Source organism: Melanerpes formicivorus, unplaced genomic scaffold (genome assembly GCF_026170545.1).
Source record: "Melanerpes formicivorus ecotype bairdi unplaced genomic scaffold, bMelFor1.0.p_v2 SCAF_45, whole genome shotgun sequence".
Lineage (NCBI taxonomy): Eukaryota > Metazoa > Chordata > Aves > Piciformes > Picidae > Melanerpes > Melanerpes formicivorus.
The window spans coordinates 1,099,479-1,123,779 of NW_027142397.1; the positions used below are offsets into that span (position 1 = coordinate 1,099,479).

Genomic DNA, 24,301 nt, shown 5'->3' on the forward strand with positions numbered 1-24,301 from the left:
GCCCAACTCATGACACCGGTGGGTGCCCCCCCAGCAGCCTAGGGGCGCAATGTTTAGCCACGCAGACCCTCAGGAAAGCTTGAGGGGAGCCTCTGCTCAGCCCCCTCCCCACCGCCTGAGGGGTTCTGGGGTCCCCTCAGGCACAACTCCCCCCCCCCCCCCTTCCTTCCCAGGTGGGGAACCTGAGGCGGAGGGTGGGAGAGGGGCAGCCCCTGCGGAGGTGCTGCCCGTGCCCAGCCTGCTCCTCCACACGCCAAATCTGTCCTGGGTTGGCCCCGGCCCCCCCGCCCGCGCCCGGGTGCCCGCCCCCCCCCGCCCTGCCGGTGCGCTCCGGGGAGCAGTGGGCACTGATCACAGCTGACAGCTGCTCCGCGCCCGCCCGGCGCCGGCTGCCCTCTGCCAGGGGGCCAGGGGCTGGCACGGGGGCGGCAGACCCAGAGCCCCAGCGTGCAGCTCGGGGCGGGGGTCTCGGGACCCCAGCCCCGTTGCTGCTCTTGACCCTCTGGGCCTGATCCTGCTGCTCCCGGCCACGCCATGATCCGCCCCCGCCGCCTGACCCCGGGGTACTTCCGCCTGCTCCAGGTAAGAGGGGAGCAGGGTTGGGGGAGCCCATGGGGACCCCCGGGACCCTGCCTGCATCGCCCACCAGACCCACTGGCCCTGGCAGCCATACCCTGACTCCAGTGCCGGCGGTACAGCCCCACAGGCACTACATGGAGCACCCCAAATGCAGCCCTGGGGGCTCACCTCTGCTCCCATCACCCTTACACCCATCCGGGTGGGATGAGGCTGCTGAGGACACCGCTGCAGGTCCCCTGTCCCCAGGGGGGTTGGGGCTGAGGGTCCTCATGGTGCTCCCCTCTCTTCTCTCTCCCCCTGCAGATGCAGCTGGCAGCAGGGAGGGGAACTGAGCCGGGGGAGAGGCTGCTGCCCCCCCTGGCCTTGCTGCTGGCAGCCGCTGGGCTCTGCCTCTCCATCTACAGCGCCCGGAGGATGGCTGGTCCTGCCAAGACCCCCCCAGAGCCATAGGGATGATCCCCAGGGGTGTGCCAGGGTCCCACTCCAGCTGCTGGCCCCCACCCGATGCGGATCCACGTCCAGCCCTCCCCTCCACAGCCAGGGGGCTGCAGCGCCCCCGGGCTGGGGGCCTCCCCCTCTGCCCCCTGCCTGTCCTCACTTCTGGGAGCTGCATCAACAACTGCCCCGGGGAACAGAGAAACCACCTCCTGAGCCACAGAAACAGCCTGATGGAGAGCCACGTGCCATGTCCCTCCCCACCCCCAAAGAGAGGGGTCTGGGGGGCCCCAGCACCCTGCTGGCAGCCCACAGCCCCCCCTGTCCCCACGGGGACTGTGCGGTGGCTGCAGCCAGCCCAGCCTGCCGAAAGGAGGTCAGCACTGAGCGCTGTTAGGTAACAGTGGCTGGGACCAGCCCAGTCTGTGCTGCAGCTGGGCAAGGGGGACATGGGGCCAGCAATGTACCCCCCAGGCAGGCACATCCTGCTGGGGTGGGGGCTGAGACCTTCCCCCCTCCCTCACAGCCTCTGGACCAGCGCAGGGCTGCAGCACTTCATCCCCAGGGGCTGGGGGGGACAAACCCAGGCAGGCTGCTTGGAGTCACAGAATGAATCATGGAATGGTTTGGGTGGGAAGGGACCTTGAAAGGTCATCCAGTCCAACACCCCTGCAGCCAGCAGGGACATCCCCAGCCAGAGCAGGCTGCTCAGAGCCCCAAACCTGGCCTGAAATGGGGCATCTCCCACCTCTCTGGGCAGCTTGGGCCAGGGTCTCACCACCCTCAGGGTAAAACACTTCTTCCTTCTGTCTAGTCTGAACCTCCCCTCAAAATAAATCCTTTCTTGTCAAGCACAGCTGCTGGTCCCTCTGCCTTTCTGCTGCTCCATCCCCATCCCCAGCCTCAGGGCTTTGCTGCCCAGGCTGCACAGCCAAGAGCCACTCTGCAGCAATTCACAGCAGCAGGTGGGGGGATTGCCACCCAAAGCCCCCCTGAGAGGCTGGCAGGCAGAGGCAGGGCCACCACCCTGCTCAGAGCAGCATCAGACTGGTGGACAAGAGGTGGGGAGGCTGAAGGCACTGCCAGCCCTGTGGGAAGATGAAGTCTCTTTGCTTTTAAGGTGTCCCTGCTGGGGGAACACCTGCAGCCCCCTCTCAAGGTTTAAAGGGGCAGGGCTGGCAGCACAAGCTGCTCACTACAGACCCAAGTGCTTGGTGAAGAGTTCAGTCAAGCATCTCTTGCCTCAGCCCCCAAAAAGCAGCTCTGTATCTGCTGCCAGTGGGCTGGGGAGGGCAAAGCAGAGGGAGTTTTGCCAGCCTGCCAGGGCAGGAGCACTGGGATGAGGCCATCCCTCTGGGCTGGCACAGACACTGGCAATGGCTCCATTGTGTGCCTGGGAAGTGCACAACACAGAGATGTCCTCTATGCCAAGAGGTGGCTGCCACCCTCCAGCCAGGGCCTGGGTCACACTCAGAGCTCTCCACACTGCCAGGGGGTTGGTTGACATATTTTAATGGGCACCTCACCAGGGCCAAGCCCTGGCATGAGGAGAGAGGCCTAAACCCGCTGCAACAGCTGAGAGAGGAGTGCAGAGTGACAGCAGAGCCGAGGGGACAGGCAGCTTGCCCCCTCCCCAGAAATGAGGGCAGGCAGTGAGGGCAGGCAGGGCCTTGCTGGCTCCTCCTCATCGGTGCCCTGGCCAGGAGGGCTGCCGGAGCGGCGCTGTGCCGGCCGCTGCCGCTGCCGGGGTGAGCTGCTCTCACCACGCCGAGGACAGAGACACCTTCAGGGAGCCCCCTGGCCCCTCAGCCTGCCAGGGTCAGCTGGATGCCTCCATCTCAGAGACTTCTTCGAGGGGCTGTGTCTGCACCTCCACCTTCCTCGGGGGGATGTAGGAGCCCATGCCCGCGGCGCGCTCTGCCTCCTCCTGCGTGTAGGGAGCCTCCCGCAGCTGCTTCAGCCTGGGGGAGGGCAAGAGGAGGGCTCAGGCCTTGCACCCCAGCTCCAAAGAGCAAGACTGGCACAGAACTGACGGCACCACCTGCTTCCCCAGAGCAAAGTCAGGGCACGGGGCCGTGGAGCATCTGGGGACACCCCTCAGGCCTCTCCTTACCTCTTCTTGTGCACCTTGGACCTGAAGTGCTCCTTCATGCTGTTCAGATCCACGAAGTAGCGCCTGGAGTGGGGATTAAGAGGCTGGGGGTCAGAGGGGCCCGAGATGGGAGCAGGGCTGGGGAGAGCCCTACTGAGGGCCTATAGTCCCCCCTGAGACTAGACTAAGCTCCCCTCAAGGGCCAAGGTTCCTCCCGAGACCAGGACAAGATCTCCGTCAGGAGTCTGAGCTCTCCTCATCAGGGCTAGCCTCTCCCAGGAGGCAGGGACCCCTAGAGCCATGGCAACCCCTCCTAGGGGCCACAGACCCCTTAGGACCAGAACAACCTCTCCAACCGACCAGGAACCACCTCCGGGACAAAGCCAACCCGCCCCCAGGGTCTGTGACCTCCCCCAGGACCAGGACAACCTCCTCAGGAGTCGGGGACGCCCCCAGGATCAGGACATCCCCTTCCGAGTGACCAGGCAGAACCCCGACAATCCCACCCCAGCAGGGACCCACCAAGATCCCCTAATGGTCAGAACCCTCCCTCTCCAATACCCAGCCCCCGAGTCCGGGACCCCCCACCCGGTTCGGGGACCCCCCCGGTCCCGGTCACACGCACGCGCAGTGCAGGCAATAGAACTGGGCGCAGCCTGGCAAGTCGGGGTCGGGCTCCTGGTGCAGCAGCCGAGCGGCCTTTTCGGGCTGCATATCCACGTGGATCTCATCCAGGTCTCGGCGGCGTCGCTTGGTTTTTAACTGCCGGGCCAGCGAGTGGGCCCGGTGGGCGCCGGTGCGGCGGCCGTTGCGCGGCGACATGGCGCGGCCACGCTGGGACCCGGCTCCGCCGTGCGCAGGCGCAGGAGGCTGCAGGCCCCGCCCCGCCCCAGGACGCCCCGCCCACGAGCCGGCAAGATCCCGCCCGCAGACGACAAACCCCGCCCACGACAGGGCTGGCTACTCGCGCCCATATGGTATGAAACCACGCCCCTCGGACCGGGAAAGCCACGCCCCTCCACGGCCAGGTCTCCGCCCCCAGGGTCCCGGCATGGCTACGGCCCCTGTTCGAATATCCCCAGGGCAGGGGACAGCCGCGTCCCCAAGAGCACCCAGCGGTAGCAGCCGTTCCCAGGTTGTTTCCTCAGTGAGACACCGGGCCTGGCCTTGGGTCACGGGATGACCGCCACTGGTGCTGCCCCGGTCACTGCGGGGATGAGCTGCGGAAGGTTCAGTGCAGCCTGGCCCAGCGCTGATCGTGTTTCCTTCACCCCGGATGATCAATTATGGATGGGGACCCGTGGCGGGGGGAGCCTGAGCCCCAGCCCTGTTCTATACTGTAGGCTTGGGGTGGCCCCAGCTTTGGAGGAGAGTTCCTATGGACGAGGGGCGTTGAGGGGCTCGGCAGTCGGTGAAGAGAGGGGTTTGGGAGTGACCAGAGCAGCCGCCCCCGTGCTGCCCCCGGCTCAGGCTGGGCTCAGGTTCCCCTTTGTGCATGGATGTGGCCCCTGAAACTTTAATGAAGCCACTGGATCTCCACGGCGTGCCGAGGGGGGGCAGCCCTGCACCCCTCCCGCTCCCCACAGCACCCGCTGGCTCCTGACCCCGCTGAGCCCCTCACCATGACCCAGGGCTTCTGGAGGCTCTACAAGGCCAAAGTGCTGCAGACCCTGGGGGGAGTGCAAGCAGACGGAGTGCTGCGGGAGGAGGTAGGGTCGAGGGGGTCACCACCAAGCCTGTGTCCCACCGAAGCGGGGTGACCAACATCCCTGCCCTCTCCCTGCCTGCACCCCTGCCCTCATCTGGGGGCTTCGTTGCAGGGAGACAACCCCGAGCTGATGGAGACAGATGAGAGCCCTGCGCTGATGGAGGAGGGACCCAGCCCAGTGTCCCAGCTGGCGAGGAAGGTGAGGAGGGGGCTAGGGGGAGGCAGGGGCCGGGGGCCGCTGGGAACTGTAGGTCCCAGGTAAGCCCAGTGCTGCCTCCCACGCAGGTGCAGGGGGTGGGTGCCCGCGGCTGGCGGACGCTTTCGTCCCTCTTCACCCGTGAGGACGAGCACCAGCTGCTCAGCCCGGAGCCCTGCGCAGACCAGTAAGTTATAGCTTGGGGCGGGGGGGGGGAACTGAAAGCCTGGATCCAGCCCCTGGGGGCTGATGAGTCCGTGCAACCCCCTCCCCTGTCTATACCCTACGGGGCTGGGGGACAGCAGGAGGAGAGCTGCCATGGGTTGGGGGTGCCAGTCCTGGTCACTGTGGGATCTGATGAGAAGGGTCCCGACACCGACGTTCCGGTCGCGACACCGACGTTCCGGTCCCGACACCGACGTTCCCGTCCTCACTCTCTCCCCAGCCCGCTGGCCGCCGAGCCGCCCGAGCCGCCCCGCTCCGAGAAGGCCCCTGGCTTTTGGGATCTCTTTGCTACCAAGTGGCAGCAGGCATCGGGGCCAGACAAGGGGGTGACCCCCCCGGAGCCGAGTGAGAGCCCGGGGGAGCCACCGGGTGACGACGACAGCGACCTGCGGGAGCCAGAGGAAGGAGCCTTCCACTGGGGCTTCCTGGCTGGTAAATTGGCCGAGATCCGGAACAAAAGTGCCCCCAAGGGCAACTAGAGGAGGCTGAGCGGAGCCAGACTCTCCAGCAGTACCGGCGCCGCCTCCCCGCTGGTGGGCATCCCCCTGCCGCTGCTTGAGGGCTCCGCGGTGGCTTTCAGCGATGTGTCTGCACTAAAGACCCTGAGGTCCCCCTTTCACTGACCCCTGGTGCTTTCTTTGCCACCCCCAGACCCAAATGGTCCCTCCAACCCCAGCCTGGGCTCTGCCCACACAAACCACACAAAGCCAGGGTACAAAAAAAACCCCAAGCAGCTTTATTGGGTGTTGGAAGGGGCTGTGGGGTGGGCACTGCCTGTTACTGTGTGCTCAGGCTCTGCCCACCCCCCACAGCACGCAGCTGGTCTGAGAGGTGAGCAGCTGATGGGGGCTGCAGGCCCATCCCACCACCCAGGGAGGCTGGGGAAAGCAAAGTGGCTCACGGCACAGGGACAGCAGCCCATCGGCCCTGGAGCCAAGGACAGACTCGCCCAGGACAGCTCCTTCCCTAGAGGCCCCTCAGGTGTCCCCAGCACGCTGAGCCCTGGGGCTGGGCTACCTCCCAGCCAACAGCAGCCCCGTGGCACCAGGACCATGGATGCCACCAGCCCATCGTCCCTGGGGAAGGGCCACATCCAGCCGGTGGGAGCCACACGGATGTCCTTGTCCCCAGCCGGGCTGCCTCTGCTAGACGGTGGACTCCTTGGCAGCCGCCCAGGCTCTCTGGCAGCCGTAGAGCCATTTGATGACCCGGGCGTTGCGTTCCACCACCGAGACGGCGGAGCCCAGCCGCGCATCCGGCTCCTCTTCGCTTGGCTCCGCGTCACCCTCGCTGACCTCCGAGGCCTGCCCGGGCTCGGACTCGCCGGAGCCGGGGAGCCGAGCCGAGGCGGTGTCCCAGCCCGCCGGCCCGAACCGCTCCCGGCCCAGCAGCTCCACCAGCGCCCGGTCCAGCCCGCAGTAGTTGAAGAACCTCTCCTGCTCCGACAGGCGCAGCGCCAGCGCCTGCTTGCTGGGGGGCTCGGGGGGCTGCGCCGTGGGGCTGCCAGGCAGGGCGAAGATGTCACCGCTGCCCCCGCTGCTGGCACCTCGCATCCTCGCCTCCTTCTTCTCCGCGGAGACCCACAGCATGGGGGTCTCTGGGCTCTGGGGGGCTGGAGGTCCCTCACGCAGCCTGTTGGCCGGGGGGGAGCTGGGGGGCTTGTCTCTGAGGTGTCCTTGGAAGAGGCGTCGCACCAGCCCGGAGCCCTTGGTGTTCTCCTTGTCCCCGGCCGAGCAGTCTCGTTTCTGCCGGTAGATGATGAGGGAGTCCGGTCTCAGCAGGCGCCTGCCGCCGGCCCGGCGCGACACGGGAGACTGCGGACACGGCAGCTTCCTGGCACCCTCCCGGCCCAGCTCCGAGCCCGGGCTCAGCTCAGTGCACTGCTGGCGGGCCAGGAGGCGCCGGCCGCGGGGGGAGAAGCGAGGAGAGCAGCCCCGCAGCGCCGGCTCCTGCCGGCTGTTGATGACCTGCTGCGATTTGACGTATTTGGCCTTGTCGGCCTCCAGCCGCTCCACGGCGCTGGGGGTTCTGCCCCGGCTGCCCCCCAGCTCCCGCGGGCACTCGGGACCCCGATTCAGCCAGGCCAAGGGGGAGCTGCGGCCAGGGGCCACGAGGTGCAGGTTGCTGGAGGCGCAGACAGCAAGAGAAGGGCTGCCCAGGGGCACCATCGTCCCCCAGTCCCAAAGCAGCACCCCTGGGCGATCTGCTCCCCTGCAAGGAGCTGTGGGGAGGGGTCCGGTGCTGCAGCTGGGGAGGATCCAGAAGCTTCTAGATTGGGTCCTAGGAGAAGAGCAGAGAGCAGGGTTGGCAGTGGGGTTGCAGCAGTGGCAGGAGGAGGAGAGGGCAGTGAAGCAGAGCTGGGGGTCCCCTGAGTGCCCTGCATGGCAGAGGAGGCAGCAGGCAGCGAGCTCTGCCGGTCCTGGCAGACACAATCGGTGGGCAGGAAGAGAGAAGCGCCGAGCATCCGCCGGCCTCGCTCACATCCCAGGAGTGGATCCCGACAGGAAAAAATAGCGGAGCCTGCTGCCTCATCCTCCCGAGCTCGGGGCCGGCAGAACAAAGCCCCCGGGCAGGAGAGCTGGCCAGCTGCCCCTGCCGCAGCTGGGCGATGTTCTGGGGTCTCTGGGCCGCCCCTTCCCCAGCCAGGCTGAGCTCAGCTCTGTGGGAGGGCATCGCTCCTGCTGGAGCCATGGAGCAAAGAGGCTTTTATCAGCCCTGGCTCCAGCTCAGCTGTACCTGAGCGCTGCTGGGGGGCTGGGTGGTGAATCCAGGGGTGGAGGTGAGTGATGAGGGGAAGGGGGGATGGAGCCTGAGCTGGAGGCTGTAACTGCCCGAAGCAGAGGGTTTCACTGAGCAGAAGAGGCCTGAACGGCCACGGGGAGCAACCACTGCCAGCAGCTGACCCAGCCCTGCAGCCTGCCCAGGTGACAGCGGGGACAAGGGCAGAGCAGGGCTCACTGGAGCACAAACGGCCCAGGAGCCCTCTGCCCAGGCACCTCCACACACAGCCCACAGGCTCCACCCCCACCAGTGCTCTACAGCTGGGGAAACTGAGGCACAGAGTTTGTCTGGTCCTGTGCTCCCAAGGGACGAGGTCCCCAGTGCTGGACAGAGCTCCCTGGTGGCTCAAGGGAAGGTGCTCCCAGCCCATGGTCTCACCACCCACCAGCTTCACCCTGGCAGAACCAGTGTGCCCAGGATGCCAGGATCCGTGCCCAGCCGCTGGGCTCGGCAGGCAGAAGATGCTCACCTGAGCCCGCGCAGGGATGGGGGTAGGGCTGCTCCGGTCTCACTCAGCCCTTGCTCCTCTGGCTGCCCGCTTCGAACTGAGCCCAGAGCTGTCCAGAGCCTCATATAGAAGTTGAGGAAGAGGAAGAGCCACCCCATTAACCCCTGCCAGCCCGGCCCCGTCAGCAGGAGCCCACCCTGCCAGCATGGCTCTGGTGTCACAGCCACAGCCTTCAGCCTACCCACCCTGCTGCCTTGCCGCTGCCCAGCCACATTAACCCTCCTCCTCCTGCAGCTCCAGCTCACCTCTGCCAGCTCTCCTCCTCCCTCCACCTCCTTATGGGAGCCTGGCTGGGATTTTGGGATCCACAGAAGGGACCCTGACCCTAACCCTCCTCCCAGGCAGTCTGAGTCCTTCTATCCACCTCAGCACACAGGGAATTAGGAATGGGACAGGGAAACCTTATCCATTCCAGCAGCTTCTGCTGCATCCACCCTGAGGTGCAGGGTGCAGCTTGGGAGCCAGAGCCCACCACGATCTCTCTTCCCCAGGATCCTGTCCCGGCCAGGAGGGAGAAGGAAGGATGAGAAGCCCTTCTGGCACCTTCTGTGCTGGTGGTGAAAGGGTCAAAGCCAGCCCCGAGCCAGGCCAGTTCCTGCCTCCTCTTCCCCCCGGGAAGGGCTGTAAATCGCAGGAAGCCACAAAGGGCTGGAGCTGGCCCAGAGGTTATTTTTATGCTGCCCTCTCCCCCCTTCCCGAGGGCCAAGCGCTGCCCTCCATCCCACCCCCCTCATTCCCCGGGGGGCTGCGAGTGTGGCACTGCAGCAGCCAGGGAGGAAGGACCTGCTGCACCCTGACCCCGGCACCATGAAGCGGGGCCAGAGAAAGCCTCCAGGGCTCCCTAGGGACCTGCTGCCTCCTGCCGTGCCTCCAGCGGCCAGCACGGACGGGGAGCTGGGGCACACCGCAGCCCAGGCTGCTTGCAGAGACTCCAGCGGGGACAAAGCCCTGGGGCCCGCAGGGCAGGCAGATGAGAGGGGGCCCAGCCCCAGCGCTGCTGCCCCTAGCGCAGATCCTTCCTGTCGTGATGCTGCTGGAGAACCTGTGCCAGGAACCGGGGCTAGGTTGGTGTCCAACACCTCCCTCCGTGACAGCACCGGTGCCGGGAAGGGGCCGGGGCCAGGGCTCCTGCGCTGACGAGAACGGGGAAGCTGGTGACAGCCTCAGGAACTGCCCTCAGGTTCCCCCGGAGGAGAGGGGCAGCCAGCAGCTCCTTATTTTTAACTCGGCCGCCGTGAGTCACTGCTCGCTGGGGCCAGGCTGGAATCCCGGCAGCGGCTCCGGCACAGCCAGAGGCGAGGAAGAGGCAGCCTCGGGTTCACCTTCCTGGGGGCGTTCCCAGGGGATGCTCCTACCAAACGCCTGCCCCAGAGCGACTGCCCTCCCTCTGGCTCCTCGGAGCACCTGCCAGGCTCCTACTGGCAGACTGCCTTTGGGATACCAGAAAGAGGAGGATCTGAGGAGCCCCTCCTGGCATCGGCATCCCAGCAGCTCCTGCTGCAGCTCCTGCAGCCCCTTGGGAGCTGAGGCAGATTTGTCACTGCCTTCTCGGAAGGGATTTGCCTCTTGTGGATGCAGCAGGAAGCTTTTCTTAGTCAGGAGGATGCTCAAAGCCCCTTGGTTCTGTTTGAGGCTACTCAGAGCTGTCCCAAGGCGCTCTCTGCCCTTCAGGAGGGCTCTGCTCCCTCCCAGCTCACCAGGAAGCAAGCACGGAGCCAGGAAAGCAAAACAAACCACAGCTGGGGCCAGGTATGGAAACTCCCAGCCCTTGGAGTGGGAGAGATTGAGAGAGGCCTCAAGGGTCACAAGTGGCAGAGCACAGATGCCCCTTTCAGAGCCCCTCCAGCTGCCAATGCCACAGCCCAGCTCCCTGCAAGCTGCCCTCCCTCCTGGCTCCCGGGGGGCTGTGGCTCTCCCTTGGCCCATCCCAAGCCAGCAGGCTTGAGCAGCAGCCTGGCCGGCAGGGGGCTGCCGGATCTGGAGGAGCAGATAGGGCAAGGCCGAGGCCGGAGCCTGTGCCACTGAATCCTTCCCAGCTGCCTTTCTCCTTTCAAAGCCAAGCCAAGCAATCCCTTCAGCCCCACCAGGCCCAGGCAGGGCTGCAGCACTGCTCCCACAGCCACCTGCTCCTACTTGCTGCTTTACTCCCAGCACCCCCAAAAGCCCTTTCTGCTGTGAGGGGCCATGCAAATGCCACTGCCTGGAGAGCAGCCCGGGGGAGCTGGGTGGCTGTGAGGCAGGGAGGGCCCAGGCTGCAGGAGCTCTGCTGGGGGAGGGCAGGGCTGGGAGGTTTGCTGTGCAGGTTTCAAAACACCAAGGGTTCAAAGAGCCATGAATAAATCTGAGCCCAGCAGCTCATCCAAGGCAAGCTGGTGCAAGCAGCAGCTAGGCAGCAGCTGGGGCCGGGAAGGAGACAGCAAGGCTCCCAGGGGGGAGTCAGAGCCCGGGGTGGGCAGTGCCAGGCCTTGCTGGCTGCTTCAGGAGGAAGTTCTGCACCCCAGGAGTGGAACACTGGAGCAGGCTGCCCAGGGGTACGGTGGAGGCCCCAGCCCTGCAGACATTCAGCACCAGCCTTGATGTGGCCCTGAGCAGCCTGACTGGGCATGTCCCTGCTGCCAGCAGGGGGGCACACAAGATGACCTTTGAGGGTCCTCTGGCAGCCTGCTGCACTGTGATCTGCCCACAGGAGCCAAAGCCACTGACTGCTCAGCACCCCCCGAGGGCTTCCTGGGGCGGTGGTGGAGCAAAGGGAAAAGCAAAGGGCTGGCTGCCGGTGCTGCCTGCAGTCCAAAGGCCACCCCAGTGCCTCTGCCTGGCCCAGGGGACAGGAGAGCTGCTTCTGGGAAGCCAGGGCAGGCTTCCAAGGGGTGGGCAGGTGGCTGCTGAATGGCTGCCTCAGACAGGACTTATCTCCACCACAAAGCAACATCTGCTGTGACTCTGCAGTTTGCCCAGGAGCAAAGCTCTGTTTACAGCAGCCCCAAGGGGAAGCCCCAGGGAGACCACTTCCAGCAGCACTGCTCAGGGGGCAGCACCCTGCCCAGGCAGCAGGGTGGGCAAGCTGCAGCTGGAGGCTCCAGCACTCTGCAGAGCAAGGGAAATAGGGCAGAAGTCAGGATCAGCCTGGAGGAGGCTGAGGGGAGACCTCCTTGGTCTCCAGAGCTCCCTGAAAGGAGGTTGGAGCCAAGTGGGGTTGGAAGCTCTCTGCAGGAGACTCTCTGGGCAGCCTGCTCCAGGCCTCCAGCAGCCTCACAACAAAGAAGCTTCTCCTCCTGCTCAGATGGAGCCTCCTGGCCTCCAGTTTGTGCCCCTTGCCCAGTCTCTGGGCACCACTGAGCAGAGCCTGGCCCCAGCCTCTTGCCCCCCCCCCCCAGCCTCCAGCTCTTGCTGAGCATTGCTCAGTTCCCCCCTGGGGCTGCTCTGCTGCAGGCCCCCAGCCTCTGCTGCAGGCCCCCAGCCTCTGCTGCTCACAGAGCTGCTGCAGGCCCCTCAGCAGCTTCCAAGAAGGCTCAGAGACTGCCTGGAAATTCAGATTTTTACTTCAACCCCCAGTCATGAGCTCAATAAATTACACAATAAATTTCCTCATTATAAACTCTCCAGAAAATAGATTTCACAGATTTCAGAGGAGGACTCAGACAAGAAGGAGGCAAAAACACAAACAGAACAAACCCAAACCAACAACAACAAAATCTTCTGAGTGCTGAGAAGGATCTGGGCTCTGTGGCAGGCTGGTGAGGAACTGCAGCTGCTACAAACAATTTTCTTCATCAGAGACAGACCTCAGAACACAAACAGGACCTGGAGAGCCTACAGGGAACACTCAGTGTCACCCAACAGCAAGGCTGAGCACCATGGGAGGGGTCTTTGGGGGTCCCCCCCCCTGTAAAGTGGCAATCAGTGCAAAGAAAAACTTTGGGAGACAAACAAAACACCAAACCAACCAACCACAACCCCAGACCCAAGGAAAGCCCCAGGAAGCCTCTTCCTGTGCCAGGCTGGCAGCAGGCTCAGTGCTCATCCTCTGGGACACCTCAGAGAGGATCCAAAGTGCCTTCAAGGGCCAGCAGCACTCTGGGGCAGGTTTGTCCTTTAGGGAGGTGTAGCTGAGTGTGATCTGGGGCAGGAGCTTGTGATGTGTTTGTGAAGTGCTTTTGGGTTCCACAGGGGAAAAGGAGACCCCTCTAGAGCTGTGCTCATGGAATGTCCATGTGGGAGGGGAGCCCTGCAGAGCAGCCTGGGCACAGCCAGCCAGAGGTTTGGTCTCCCCCTGTCAGGCACAGGCTGAGGCTCCAATCATCCTGGACCCAGCAGACCTCCACTTCTGGAGGACAAATTGAGCTCTTCAGCACTCCAGGCCCCACAGCTTCTTCCCTGGCCTGAGCATCCTGCAGGGAAGGGGCCCCAGGCTGCAGCTGTGGTCACCTCCTCCCCACCAACTCCCACTCCAGCTTCTGAGCCTTACCTCTGCAGCATCTGCTCAGCCATGAGCACTGAGGGGGCAGAGTGGTGCCTGGGAATGCCTCAGTGCTGCTCTGAGAAGCACAACTTGCCTTCAACTGAGAAACTGAAGCCAAGGAACCAGAATTCAGCAGCAAGCCCCTCCAGGTGACAGCCACCAGCTCCACAGGGCAGCAGGAGGCCTCTGCAGCCTGTGCAGGGCTCAGGGTGGGCAGAATCTGAATCCTTTGGGTCTGGCACACAAACCTCTGCTGTCTGTGGTGTCTATTCACAGCCAGCCAGAATCAGCCCAGCTGCTCAGAGCTGCTCTCACCAGGCCAGGAGGCAACAGCAGCCAAGCAGCAAACTGCAGAAGGAAATGCCATGGGGCAGCTGTCAGGTGAGAGCTGGATAAGCAGCCAAACATTCAGCTGCCTTTATCAAGCCAAGTGGCCTCTGCTGCAGCTTTAAAGGCAGACTTCTGAGGCTGCAGCTTCCCCAGCAGGGTCAAACTGAGGAGCAAGGCCACAGCCTGCAGCCAGAGAGCCCAGGGCTGTGCTGCTACAGAGCAGCTTCTGTCTGCTCAACAGCAGCAGGTGGCCTCAGTGAAGCCTCCCTGAGCACATCCAGTCTGCTGCTGTGGGGGAAGAGCTGGGGGCTCAGCAGCCTTTCAACCACTGCAAAGCCTCCCAGCCAGGCTTTCAAAGCAAGCTCAACTTCTTCAAGAGGAGGAGAGCAGCAGCAAAAGGGCCCAGGCTGGCACACAGATGGGAGGCAGCTTCCACATGCTGCCCACTGAGCTGTCTGCCCTGCCTGAGCAGAGGCTTGTGCTGCCAGACAGACAGACAGGCAGGCAGGCAGCCCTCCCTTTGTCTCCTCAGCACTGCTGGCTTAGAGGCAGCACCAGAGAGGCCATGAGCAGCTAGTGCTGGCTACAGACTCAGCTAACAGGCAACCTCTGCTGCCACTGCAGCTGGAGGAGCTTTTAGAGCAACACTTCACAGAGCTGGGCTCCCTCACCCTCAGCACCACCACCTGAGCCCACAGCACTCTGCTGCCAGAGGTCCCCCAGGTGCTGCTGGGCTGGAGACAGGAGCAGGCTGCAGGGCTGGAGCCTCACTGCTTAATGAAGGAGTTGATGACTGGGAGCAAACAAAAGCCAAAGGATTCCCCACCCAGCCAGCACCTGATTGCACCCTTGCTGATTTGAGTCCCCCAGTGACAGGCTGCTGAAGCTCTGAGTGCTAAGCTTGGCCACACCAGCCCTCCACCAGCTGCCAAGCCCCTGGCAGTGCATTGCTCTGTGGCCACCAAGCCAAGCCTCAGACCTCACAACAATAAATAATGAGCTTGTGACTCCTGCCTGGAGAAGAGGGAATGCTTCACCTCGGCCTCTAGCAGACCCCCACCACTCAGACCCCCAGCAAATAACTTAAGTGGCACACACTCCCACTCACTGCTCCACAGCAATATGTACACAGGACTGACTACAGGGCCTGGCCAGGTCTGCACTGCCAGCATGCAAACCTCGGGGGCTCTCCTCTCCCCCCACCCCCACCACCCCCACCAGGATTCCTAACACTGACACAGGAGACTGGAATGTAGGAAGCGCTCCATGGGTGCTGGGCCCCGGGTCACTCCCAGCCCCCCCCCGCCGGCACAGCCCCGCAGCCGCCCCCCGCGCCGGCCCCGCGCACCCCCCGGCGGCGGCCTGCGCCCCTCCGGCTCTACCCCGGCTACAAACCACACCCTGCAGGCTCGAGTCCAGGCTCTGCTCTTGTTTCTCCTTCCCCCCCTGCCCGCCGCGGAGAGGCTCAGGGGAGGAGCAGCTCAGCCAGGAGGGCCGGGCCCGGCGGCTCACGTGTCCCAGCTGCTGTCTTTAAAGGCTATGTTGACCAAGCGCAGCTCCAGCTCGAAGGCGTCGGGCCGGTCCTGGGGGTTGGCCGCCAGCATCTCCTTCAGCAGCTGCTTCATCCTGGCGTTCATGGACTTCTTCTTGACGGGGATCAGCAGCTCCATCTTGGGGTTCTCCAGCAGCGCCTCCCCCACCGGCACGATGGCTGCGCCCTGCCGCACGTAGCTGCCCAGCAGCTCCTTCTTGGTCTCGGTGTCGATGAAGGTGATCCGCTCCAGCATGGCCCAGATGATGATGCCCAGGGCGAAGATGTCTGCCTTGGCGGTGTAGTGTCCCTCCCAGACCTCGGGGGCCATGTAGAAGTCGGTGCCGCAGGCGGTGGAGAGGAAGCACTTGTTGACGCTGACCGGCTCCTCGGCGCTCTGCCCCGCCGCCGAGCACACCTTGCTCAGCCCGAAGTCGGCCACCTTCAGCGTGGGCTCGGGGTCGGCGCCGCCCCTGCCCTGGGAGATGAGGATGTTGTCGGGCTTGAGGTCCCTGTGGATGATCTGGTTGCGGTGCAGGAAGGCCAGGGCGCTGCTGAGCTGCAGCATGAAGCTGGTGTTGGTCCTGCGGCTGGGCTTGCGGGACAGCAGGTACTGGTTCATGTCGCCCCCGTCGCAGAAGTCCATCACGAACCACAGGTAGTAGGCGCTGCGGGGGTCGAAGGCGATCTCCCCCTTCAGCGAGGTCTCTACCAGCTGCAGCAGGGAACAGGAAGTGTCACAACCCCCTGATGGCCCTGGGAAGGCAGGGATGCCATGGGGGAAGCCCAAAGCCCCCAGCGTGGCTCCGGCTCCCCACCCAGAGACTGCGCTGGGGAGTGGGGAGGGTGGAAACCAACCTGCAACACCCAGGGGAGCACAGAGAAACCCAGGAAGGGCTCAGCTTGGGAGGGACCCCACAGCTCCCCTGCTCCAGCCTCCCCACCATGCCCAGGGACACCTCCCAGCCAGACTCAGCTGCCCAAGGCCTCGTCACCTTGAGCACCCCCAGGCAGGAGGCAGCCACAGCCTCCCTGGGCAGCCTGTGCCAGAGGCTCAGCAGCCTCCTGCTGCAGAACTTCTTCCTCAGCTCCAGTCTGACCCTGCTCTGCCTCAGCTTCAAACCATTGCCCCTGGGCCTGGCTCAGACACCCTCCTGAGAAGTCCCTCTGCAGCCCTCCTGCAGGATCCCTCCAGCACCAAGGTCTCCCTGGAGTCCTCTCTCCAGGCTGCACAGCCCCAGCTCCCTCAGCCTGGCCTCACAGCAGAGGTGCTGCAGCCCTTGGAGCATCTCTGTGGCCTCCTCTGGACTCTCTCCAGCAGCTCTGTGGCCTCCTTCTATTGGGGGCACCAGAAGTGGGGGCAGGACTGGAGGGGGGGTCCCAGCAGAGCAGAGCCCAGGGGCAGAATCCCCTCTCTAACAATCACAATCTGTCTGCCAGCCTCCTCATCCTCCCGTGGCTGAAGCCTATCAAGCTCAGGCTGCTGCCCAGGAGCTGGAGCTAGAGCCTGATAAGATACCAAGTGGCCACTGCACTGCCATCTGCTCAGCTGGACAGGGCCCCACCCCAGCAGAGCCTGTCCCACCCACCTGGCCAACACCTCCAGGGCACAAACAGTCCCAAGGAGCGACTCTGGTGTGCTGCTTGGGTCCCCTGCTGAGGATTCTCAGCCCACTCCTCAGCCACCAGTGCTTCCCAGTGCTGCAGGATCCCTAGCTCAGAAGCTGAGGGAGCAGCTGGAGCAGTCAGCTCCTTCATGCAGCAGGCAGCACAAAGCCAGCAACCAGCTTCACTGATCCTCTCTCCTCGGTGCCACAAGTGCCCCTCTGCCCCTCTGAGCTGGCTCTGCAGCTGTTTCACCTGGAGATAAGCCCAGGGGAGCTCCACCAGGCCTGGAGAAGTGAAGGCAGCTTTGAAGAGTTACAGAAGCACCTTAAAATGCTTTCAAAAATGACCTCTTGCAGGGCAGAGGAAAACTGAGCAGCAAGTTATGACTGCCTTCAGTCCCAGGGCTCAGAGCAGAGCAAACAGCTGGGGAGCCCCAGGTTTAGGGCTTACAGTCAGTGAGAGGGGGTGAAGGTATGACAGGAGAGCAGGGGGTGAGCACCAACACAAAGCTGGAGCTCTCCTGGCCCCCAGGCCAAGGCCAACACCCAACTGCATGCTGGCAACAGCACCAAAGCCACACAAGGTCAGCCTGGGGCTGGACTCTCACTTCACCTCTCAGCAGAGCTGACACCAGCTGAGCACCTGCCCCAAAGCCCCCCAGGAGACACCAGCCCCCCTCCCCAGGCAGCCTCTCACACTGCACCCCTTCAGCTCTGGCACAGTGTCAGCTGGGTGGGGAGAGGAGAGGACCTGCCAAGGGAGAGCTGATTTCCTCCAGGGCAGCACCAGCTGGGATGAAGTGATCCCCAGCTCAGCTTTGCCCTTTGCTCTTCTCTGCTCCCTGGGGCAGGAAAACAACCTGCAGTGCTCCTGCCTGGCACAGGGAGCTCTCCAGGCTGCACTGCCAGCAGGCACTGCCACCAAAGGCCAGCTGTGGGTGATCTGGAAGCTCTCTCCCACCTTGCAGTTTCTAAGCTCTCCCTCAGCCAGCTCTCCACAAGCTGGATGCACTCTCCAGAGAGGCTAAGGACAAGGAAGGTACAGGCACCAATTCCTCCCACATCAGAGTTCTTTTACCCTAATCCCTTCCTGAAAGCAGGGCAGCAACCACCACCCAGCCCCAGGCAAGAATCCTCCCTGGGCACTCAGCACAAGGTGGGCTGGGCAGGGCTGCCAGCTGAACGAGGTCCTGCCTCAGACATGCCAGCAGGCCAAGCAGGAGAAGCAAGCAGAGAGAGGCTGACTGGGAGAGCACAGCACAGGGCAGGCTGCTGACTCTCTCAGGGTTCCTTCATGGGGCAGCTTCTTGGCCAGGACCTCCCCAGCCTTCATCTCTTGCCAGCCTTTCCAGAGCTCCTTAGCCTTCAAACCACAGCCAGCTCCAAGCCCGAGGGGCACTTGCAGCAGGCACAGAGGGCAGGTGATATTTCTCCCCTCATTCAGAACACTTTTACCTCCCTCTGAAGAGATTAAGTTAGCTCTGCCCCAAAGAGAACCACGAGCTGCCAACTGCTGCTCACTCCAAAGGAGTTTTGAGTGGTGGCTTCCTACATCAAATGCCACAAAGTGCTGCCCTCCCCCCCCCTTCCAAGGGGGTTCACAGCTCTGTCCCACCACAGAGCAGATGCCTGCCCCCAACCCTGCGGGAGGGCTGCCACCAACAGCCTGCACCTCCCCTCCTGCTGTACCTGGGGTCTCCAACTAGCACAGCAGAGGAGCCTTACAAAGCAGTCCTGAGTCTCTTCTGGCATGGCTGCAGGTCCATGGTGCAGGGGAGCAGCCTCAGCCCTGGGGAGATCAGCACCTCGGGCTGCCAGCAGGGCACAGGGTTTTCTCCAGCAGCCAGGGGAAGCATTCTCTCTCCCAGCCAACTGCTCTGGCTCCTCTCCTGCTTGCTTTCTTCTCCCAACTGTTTTGTCCACTCTTAACTGTTGCAGTTTGCTGTTTGGTTTTTGCCTGTCCTGTGGCAGTTCTCTCCCAACTGTTTTTACCTCTCCTGTTTGTTTTCCTCTCCTGACTGTGGCAGTTTTCTCCCCTAACCAACCATTTTAGTTTCCTCCCCTAACTCTTCTCCCCCTCCCCTGGCTGGGGCAGCTCTCTCTCCTGTTTTTCCTCTCCTGCCTCACAGTTTTCTCCTCTCCCAACCAGCTCTGCCAAGCAGTTTGCTCTCCTAACTAAGCACAGCTCCAAAACAAGCAATCCCTCAGGATCTGAATAGAGAATAACCCAGGCTGGAAGAGACCTTCAAGATCACCGTGTCCAACCCATCAACCAATCCAACACCACCTAATCAACCAACCCATGGCACCCAGCACCCCAGCAAGCCTCCTCCTGAGCACCTCCAGGGATGGGGGCTCCACCACCTCCCTGGGCAGCACATTCCAATGGTTAACAACTCTCTCTGGGAAGAACTTTCTCCTCACCTCCAGAATAAACCTCCCCTGGCACAGCTTGAGACTGTGTCCTCTTGTTCTGGCGCTGGGTGCCTGGGAGAAGAGCCCAACCCCCACCTGGCTACAACCTCCCTTCAGGGAGTTGGGGAGAGCAAGAAGGTCACCCCTGAGCCTCCTCTTCTGCAGGCTAAGCAACCCCAGCTCCCTCAGCCTCTCCTCCCAGGGCTGTGCTCAGCCCCCTCCCCACCTCCTGCCCCCTCCCCACCTCCTGCCCCCTCCCCAGCGCCCCGCGCCGAGTACCTGCAGGTAGAGGGAGGAGCTGGAGCCGTGGGACATCTTCTGCACCATGCCATCCTTCTGCAGGACGCACTCCTCCAGGTGGATGACGTTGGGGTGCCGGCTCTTGATGCTGCTGAGCGCCCAGAACTCGCGCAGCGCCAGCTCCACGTTCTCCGGCGCGTGGCACCGGATCTTCTTCACCGCCACCCGCGCCGAGGTCCTCCTGACCAGCGCCTCGTACACCACACCGTAACTGCCGCGGCCAACCTCCCGAATTAGATCGTACTTAGGCTGGCTACTCACCATCTTCAGGGCCAGGGGTTCTGGGGAAGGGGGGAAAAACCCACACAGCTAAAATCAAGGAGCACAGGGCTGCGTCCTCCGCCCCGCCCCCGCCATGGGGCTGCGGGAGGCAGGATCAGGCCCAGCCGAACCCTGCGAGGGACAGGGCAGCGCCTGCCAGCCGGGCACGGAGCACCAGGCTGCCCTCCAGGGCTGCAGCGCCCCAGCAGCTACTCTGCAACCCTCTACCTGCGGCCATGGACCACTCACAGGGTGAAGTTACATCTTTTGGGGTCTGGGGGGGGGGAAGGAGTTAAGGTTTCAAACCCAGCCTGGTTCTCAGGATGGCAACAGTGCAGACCCAGGCTTGGGCCCAGGCAGCGCTACAGTGTCTGCCCCTGCACCTTTCTCTCAGGGTCCTCCTGGAGCATCTGTGGGAACAGCAGCGTGGGGTCATCCTCCCCAGCCACCCTGGGACACCAGAGAGGAGCTTGCAGCTGCAGGCAGGGCAGCAATAGGTTGAATCAGTGAGCACTGCCTTTTCATGCACTCAGCGGTGCAGTCACAGGTCAACCCTTCAGCTCTTCCACTGACACTGCAGGAGGATGCTTCAGGTCACCTCTGGGTTCTCTTGCTGAGGGCACTGTGACTTTTTCCTCCCCCCCCAACACCTCCTCTGAATGAGGAGCCCACAGTTACAGGATGTTAAGAGGGCTGAGTGGGTGCAGAAGCTTGTACCCAAGCATCTAACTCTCACTTCTGCTCAGCAGGGAGAGGGCAGAAGTTGAGATATTGCTCTGCAAGTGAAACAAGAAACAGAGAGAGAGAGGAAACAAAAAGGCACCAAGCACTGCTATGGATCCATCACCTCCCCTGCGTGCTCACAAGCCAGAAGGGCACCAGGCAGGCACCACCTCCGCTCAGACCAACCACAAACGGGACACTGGCTGTGGGCAAGAGGCAAAGCAAACGGAACTGAGAAGCTGGCCTGGCCCAGCTGTCAGTGCTGCGGCAGAATGAACCACACACAAAGCACCCCCCAGACAGAACACAACCCGGGTCGGGACGGCAGACTGCCGGGGAGAGACGGCGTTTATGTCAGTAAACCGAGCAGCCAGGGCCACACCGAAACAGCCTCTGATTAGTAGGAAGCGTTCAATTATCTCCACTCTTTAAGTGCTTTTTGGTTTGGTTTAAGAACAAAAGAAAAACAAAAAGGGGGGAAAAAAAACCAAAACAAAAAAGAGAGAGAAAGAGAGAGGTGATCAGTCCCAGGGCAGCAGAACACAGAGGTTTATCCTCTCCGCAAAGCGCCACAGCACTTTGAGCCCAAGCGTGGCGGTGCCCGGGGAAGACCTTCCCAGGAGGTGCTCCTGGCAAGATGCGCGCAGGGAGGCTGCGGCTGCGGCAGGGCTGCGCGGCACAGCCGGGGATCGGGGATCGCACACTCGCGTCGGCATCCGCCGGGCTCCTCCCCGCGGGGCAGAGGAGCAGGAGCTGCGGCCGCCTGAAGCAGGGCTGCGCCGCCCGAGCGCCCTCACACCGGGCTCGAAATGAGCGGGGGGGGTCCGGAGCCACCCCCCGGGCCGGCCGGCGGTGTGCCGTGCCCAGGCCGGAGCTGCGGTCCTGCCGGGCGCTGGGGGCCGCTCCCTGCCTCCCTGCGCCCCCGCCGCGGGCCAGGCCGCTGCGGCAATGCCGCCCGGGGCTACTGCCCAAGGCGCCGCAGAGAGCCTCCTGCTCGCCGGGGCAGCTGCTGCCAGCCGCGGGGCCCTGCCAGGGCGCAGGCAGGCCGGGCCCGGCCCCGCTCCCTCCCTGCCGCGGGCCCGGAGCCTGCACCTCGCCCGCCGCCCGCCGCCCGCCTGCTCGGCAGCCACAACCACGGAGCGAAACACTGCGGCCCCCTCCCTGCCTCCCTCCCTCCCTGTCGCCCCCGGCCCCCACCTGCACCGCGGGGCGCCCGGCTCCGCAGGAGAGGCCCCGAGCGCCGCTCCCTGCGGGGGGCAGGCCGGGAGGGGGGCGCGGAAGGGTCTCCCGGCGGCAGCCGCGGCCCGAGGCGGAACCGGCACCGCAGGGCCAGCGGCACCGCAGGGCCAGCGCCGCCTGCCCAGGTCCCCTCGCACAGCCGGAGCGGCGCTGCCCACCGCCAGCGCCCCACTGTGACGCACTGAGGCGCCCGCCTGGCCCCGCTCCCCTCCCCCGAGCCGGGCCGAGCCGGGCCGGGCCGGGCTAAGGCAGACTCCGCGTTACCTCAGGGCCGCCAGCGCCGCGCCGCCGCCGCCCGGCCGCCATTATAGGGCTGCCCCCTCCCCTCCCTGCCCTGCGCCGCCGCCGCGGCCCCGCGCTAGGCACGCCCCCAGCGCCGCCACCGCGCCCTCTGATTGGCCAGCGCCGAGGGGGAGGGCGGGACGTGGGGAGCGGGAGCGCGCCCGTCCCCGCTGCTGCCGCGGGGGCGCGCCCAGCCCCTGTTAGGTGCCGGTGCAAGGGGGGTGTCCTCCTTCCCCCTCTCCGTGCCCGCAGCCCCCGGCGCTGCGCCCACCCCGCCCTCGCAGTGCCCCCTCCGCGCCCCCTGCATTGCCGGGCTGCTCTGTGTGGCTTCTGTCCACCTTTCATTCATTCATTCATTCATTCATTCATCCATCGCTTGGCGGTGGGAGAGTGAAGCCAGTCCCTCGCACCTTTGTTTGAGCTCTGGCGTCGTGTGATGGCGACACAGCTCCTGGCAGAGAGCTGTCCCCCGTCCCCGTGGCCCGCTCGTGTCCCTGCCCAGGCTGTGAGGCTGGAGGTGCCCCCCGTGCGCAGGAGGTGGGGGGCACAGGGGTCCCGTCGTGGTCCCCCACCATCCTCCCGCCACCTCCTCAAGCCATTGCACACCCACCGCGGGGCCATGTGGGGAGCAGCCACGGCCACCCCTCGGAGGCTGCTGGGATGGGCTCCTGCCAGGGCGCTGCCCTCTCCCGGGCTCGCTGGGCAGCAGCCCGCTGCTGATTAGTGTCCCCGGCCCCGCCTAAGCCGTCCCAAGCCAATTAGGGGCCGAAGAGCCCTTGTGGGTTCCGAAAGCTGCTTAGGGCATTACAACCCCTCCGTCCCCGTGAATCCCCTTAACCGAGTCCAGAAGCAATTAGTTAATCAATAGCACTCCTGGGCAGGGCCAGCTCCTGGGTGCGGGGACGGTGCACATCTGGGTGCCCCACTCCTGGCATCCTCCGGGGGCTGACCTCCGCTCTGCCCTCCTGCGTGCCCAGCCAGCCCTGCCTCATGCCAGCTGCTCCTGGCAGAGCCCCAAGTGCCGAAATGGGGACAACTTCGCAAGGTGTGCCTGGCAGGTCCCAGCACAGTCACTTGGTCAGCACATGAGCTGCCAAGAAGGAGCACCCAAAACAGCGCTGGGGCTGCCCTGGGGGGGCTGGGGGTGCTGCAGAGAAGATGGGGGCTGTGCACTCAGGTACCTGGGCACCCCTGTACCCCTGCATCCATGTCCCCATGTACCTATCCACATGAGTACCCCTGCACCCATGTGCCCCTGGGTCTGGGTCCCTCTGTGCCCAGCTGCTCATGCACCCCTGTACCCCTGCACCCCTTTGCCTACCCACCTGTGTAGCCCTGCACTCATGCACCCACATACCCCTGGCCTTGTGCACCCCTGCACTCCTGTACCCCTGTACCCATGGTCCCTGTGCACCCCTGCCCCGTGCACCCCTGCCTCATTTTACCCACGACTCCACATGCTCCTTGCTCATGTGCCCCCCCGGCACCCCAGCACCCACCCCCTCCTGCCTGCAGTCCCTGTGGGCACAGCAGCAGCCCCCACCCCGCCCCACCCTCTCCCCCCCAGTGTGCCCCTCAGCCCAGGGTGCTATAATTACTCCTCTCTCCTCACACAGCTGCCCATATTTACAGGTCTCCCTGTGGCTCTTGGCACACATCCTGTTATCACCTCGCCAGCTGGGCACCGTGTGCCAGGGCTGTTTTTCCCGGCGGGTGGCAGCTCCTAGGGGGGCTGTGCTTGGCCAATTTCCCCCCAGACGTTTCTGGGTCAGGTTTTGCAACCCAGTGGAGGGGCTGGTTGGGTCATGACCGTGAACACCAGCACTGGGAGCAGCCCTCCCAGCCCTCCCAGCCCTCCCTGCCTCTGGGGGTACAGAAGAGCCCCTCAAAGCCTGGGTGGGGAGGGAAGAGAGGACTCTGGTGCGTGTGCCAGGCATGGGGGTTGTGTCTTTCTGATGCTCCTCCAAGCACAACCTGTGGGGCCAGTGGTGAGGAGCCTGTCAGAGCAGCCTTCCAGTACCTGAAGCAGCTACAGGAGAGCTGGGGAGGGACTTCTGCTAAGGGCCTGTGGCAACTGGGCAAGGGGCAACGGTTTGAAACTGGAGCAGGGCAGGTTTAGGTTGGACATGAGGAAGAAGTTCTTTACTGTGAGGGTGGTGAGACACTGGACTGGGCTGCCCAGGGAGCTGTGCACAGCTCATCCCTGGCAGTGGTTAAGGCCAGGCTGGATAAGGCTTTGAGCAACCTGGGCTACTAGGAGGTGTTCCTGCCCATTGCAAGGGGGTTGGAGCTGGATGGTCTTTAAGGTCCTTTCCAACTCAAACCATTCCATGGTTCAATGTTTCCACCCCAGAAGTGGTCACACAATGGGGGTGCGAAGGGAGATGTCCAAACCAAGCACCCCTGGGGCAGCTCTGCCCCGCTCCTGGCACCAGCACGATGTCTGAATGACCACGGGGATGGGTTTTGCCCCTCTTTGCCCTACCCCTGGTGCCACTGTGGGGTCCAGCCCCAGGATCTGGCCACGGTGACCCCTGGGGTGTGTGGCTGTTTGGCCCCAGGGTGGAGCCTGGCCCCATTTCCCCCCGGCGCCGGTTTTGATGTGCCGGCGGCCGCGGCACGGGCGGGCA

General features: G+C 64.1%; 4 protein-coding genes across 6 annotated transcripts; 1 reads left to right on the forward strand and 3 right to left on the reverse strand.

Moving 5' to 3' along the window:
- Positions 1-2,509: 2,509 nt before the first annotated feature.
- On the reverse strand, positions 2,510-3,972 carry ZNF593 (zinc finger protein 593). The gene is made up of 3 exons (XM_068159110.1): positions 3,732-3,972; positions 3,128-3,190; positions 2,510-2,975 (listed from the first exon to the last, which is right to left on the reverse strand). Exons 1-3 carry the CDS (start codon positions 3,926-3,928, stop codon positions 2,834-2,836), a joined length of 402 nt encoding a protein of 133 aa, XP_068015211.1. The 5' UTR covers positions 3,929-3,972; the 3' UTR covers positions 2,510-2,833.
- A 756-nt stretch (positions 3,973-4,728) lies between these two features.
- CUNH1orf232 (chromosome unknown C1orf232 homolog) lies at positions 4,729-5,714 on the forward strand. The gene is made up of 4 exons (XM_068159106.1): positions 4,729-4,815; positions 4,927-5,013; positions 5,100-5,197; positions 5,456-5,714. Exons 1-4 carry the CDS (start codon positions 4,729-4,731, stop codon positions 5,712-5,714), a joined length of 531 nt encoding a protein of 176 aa, XP_068015207.1.
- Positions 5,715-5,948: 234 nt separating this feature from the next.
- FAM110D (family with sequence similarity 110 member D) lies at positions 5,949-8,705 on the reverse strand. Its single transcript, XM_068159069.1, has 2 exons — positions 8,486-8,705; positions 5,949-7,515 (listed from the first exon to the last, which is right to left on the reverse strand). The coding sequence occupies exons 1-2, from the start codon at positions 8,620-8,622 to the stop codon at positions 6,381-6,383; spliced, it is 1,272 nt and encodes a 423-aa protein (XP_068015170.1). The 5' UTR covers positions 8,623-8,705; the 3' UTR covers positions 5,949-6,380.
- A 5,932-nt stretch (positions 8,706-14,637) lies between these two features.
- PDIK1L (PDLIM1 interacting kinase 1 like) lies at positions 14,638-21,737 on the reverse strand. Of its 3 annotated transcripts, none has more exons than XM_068159091.1 (3): positions 21,654-21,737; positions 19,146-20,585; positions 14,638-15,559 (listed from the first exon to the last, which is right to left on the reverse strand). In XM_068159091.1, the coding sequence occupies exons 2-3, from the start codon at positions 19,428-19,430 to the stop codon at positions 14,822-14,824; spliced, it is 1,023 nt and encodes a 340-aa protein (XP_068015192.1). In that variant the 5' UTR covers positions 19,431-20,585; positions 21,654-21,737; the 3' UTR covers positions 14,638-14,821. The 3 variants fall into 3 exon arrangements, with proteins under 3 accessions (XP_068015192.1, XP_068015194.1, XP_068015193.1); XM_068159093.1 differs by having other exon boundaries at positions 19,146-19,447; positions 21,654-21,725; XM_068159092.1 differs by lacking the exon at positions 21,654-21,737 and having other exon boundaries at positions 19,146-20,892.
- Positions 21,738-24,301: the final 2,564 nt, after the last annotated feature.

Excerpts from the sequence above, each read along its gene's own strand:
- ZNF593 (XM_068159110.1), bottom strand. The coding sequence starts at position 3,928 with ATGTCGCCGCGCAACGGCCGCCGCACCGGCGCCCACCGGGCCCACTCG. Across the intron at positions 3,191-3,731 it reads TTCTATTGCCTGCACTGCGC|GCGCTACTTCGTGGATCTGA; the intron begins GTGCGTGTGACC and ends TCCCCACTCCAG. Across the intron at positions 2,976-3,127 it reads TCCAAGGTGCACAAGAAGAG|GCTGAAGCAGCTGCGGGAGG; the intron begins GTAAGGAGAGGC and ends GCCCTCCCCCAG.
- CUNH1orf232 (XM_068159106.1), top strand. The coding sequence starts at position 4,729 with ATGACCCAGGGCTTCTGGAGGCTCTACAAGGCCAAAGTGCTGCAGACC. Across the intron at positions 4,816-4,926 it reads ACGGAGTGCTGCGGGAGGAG|GGAGACAACCCCGAGCTGAT; the intron begins GTAGGGTCGAGG and ends GCTTCGTTGCAG. Across the intron at positions 5,014-5,099 it reads TGTCCCAGCTGGCGAGGAAG|GTGCAGGGGGTGGGTGCCCG; the intron begins GTGAGGAGGGGG and ends CCTCCCACGCAG.
- FAM110D (XM_068159069.1), bottom strand. The coding sequence starts at position 8,622 with ATGGGGTGGCTCTTCCTCTTCCTCAACTTCTATATGAGGCTCTGGACA. Across the intron at positions 7,516-8,485 it reads CCATCCCTGCGCGGGCTCAG|GACCCAATCTAGAAGCTTCT; the intron begins GTGAGCATCTTC and ends CTCTTCTCCTAG.
- PDIK1L (XM_068159091.1), bottom strand. The coding sequence starts at position 19,430 with ATGGTGAGTAGCCAGCCTAAGTACGATCTAATTCGGGAGGTTGGCCGC. Across the intron at positions 15,560-19,145 it reads GCTCCTCCCTCTACCTGCAG|CTGGTAGAGACCTCGCTGAA; the intron begins GTACTCGGCGCG and ends TCCCTGCTGCAG.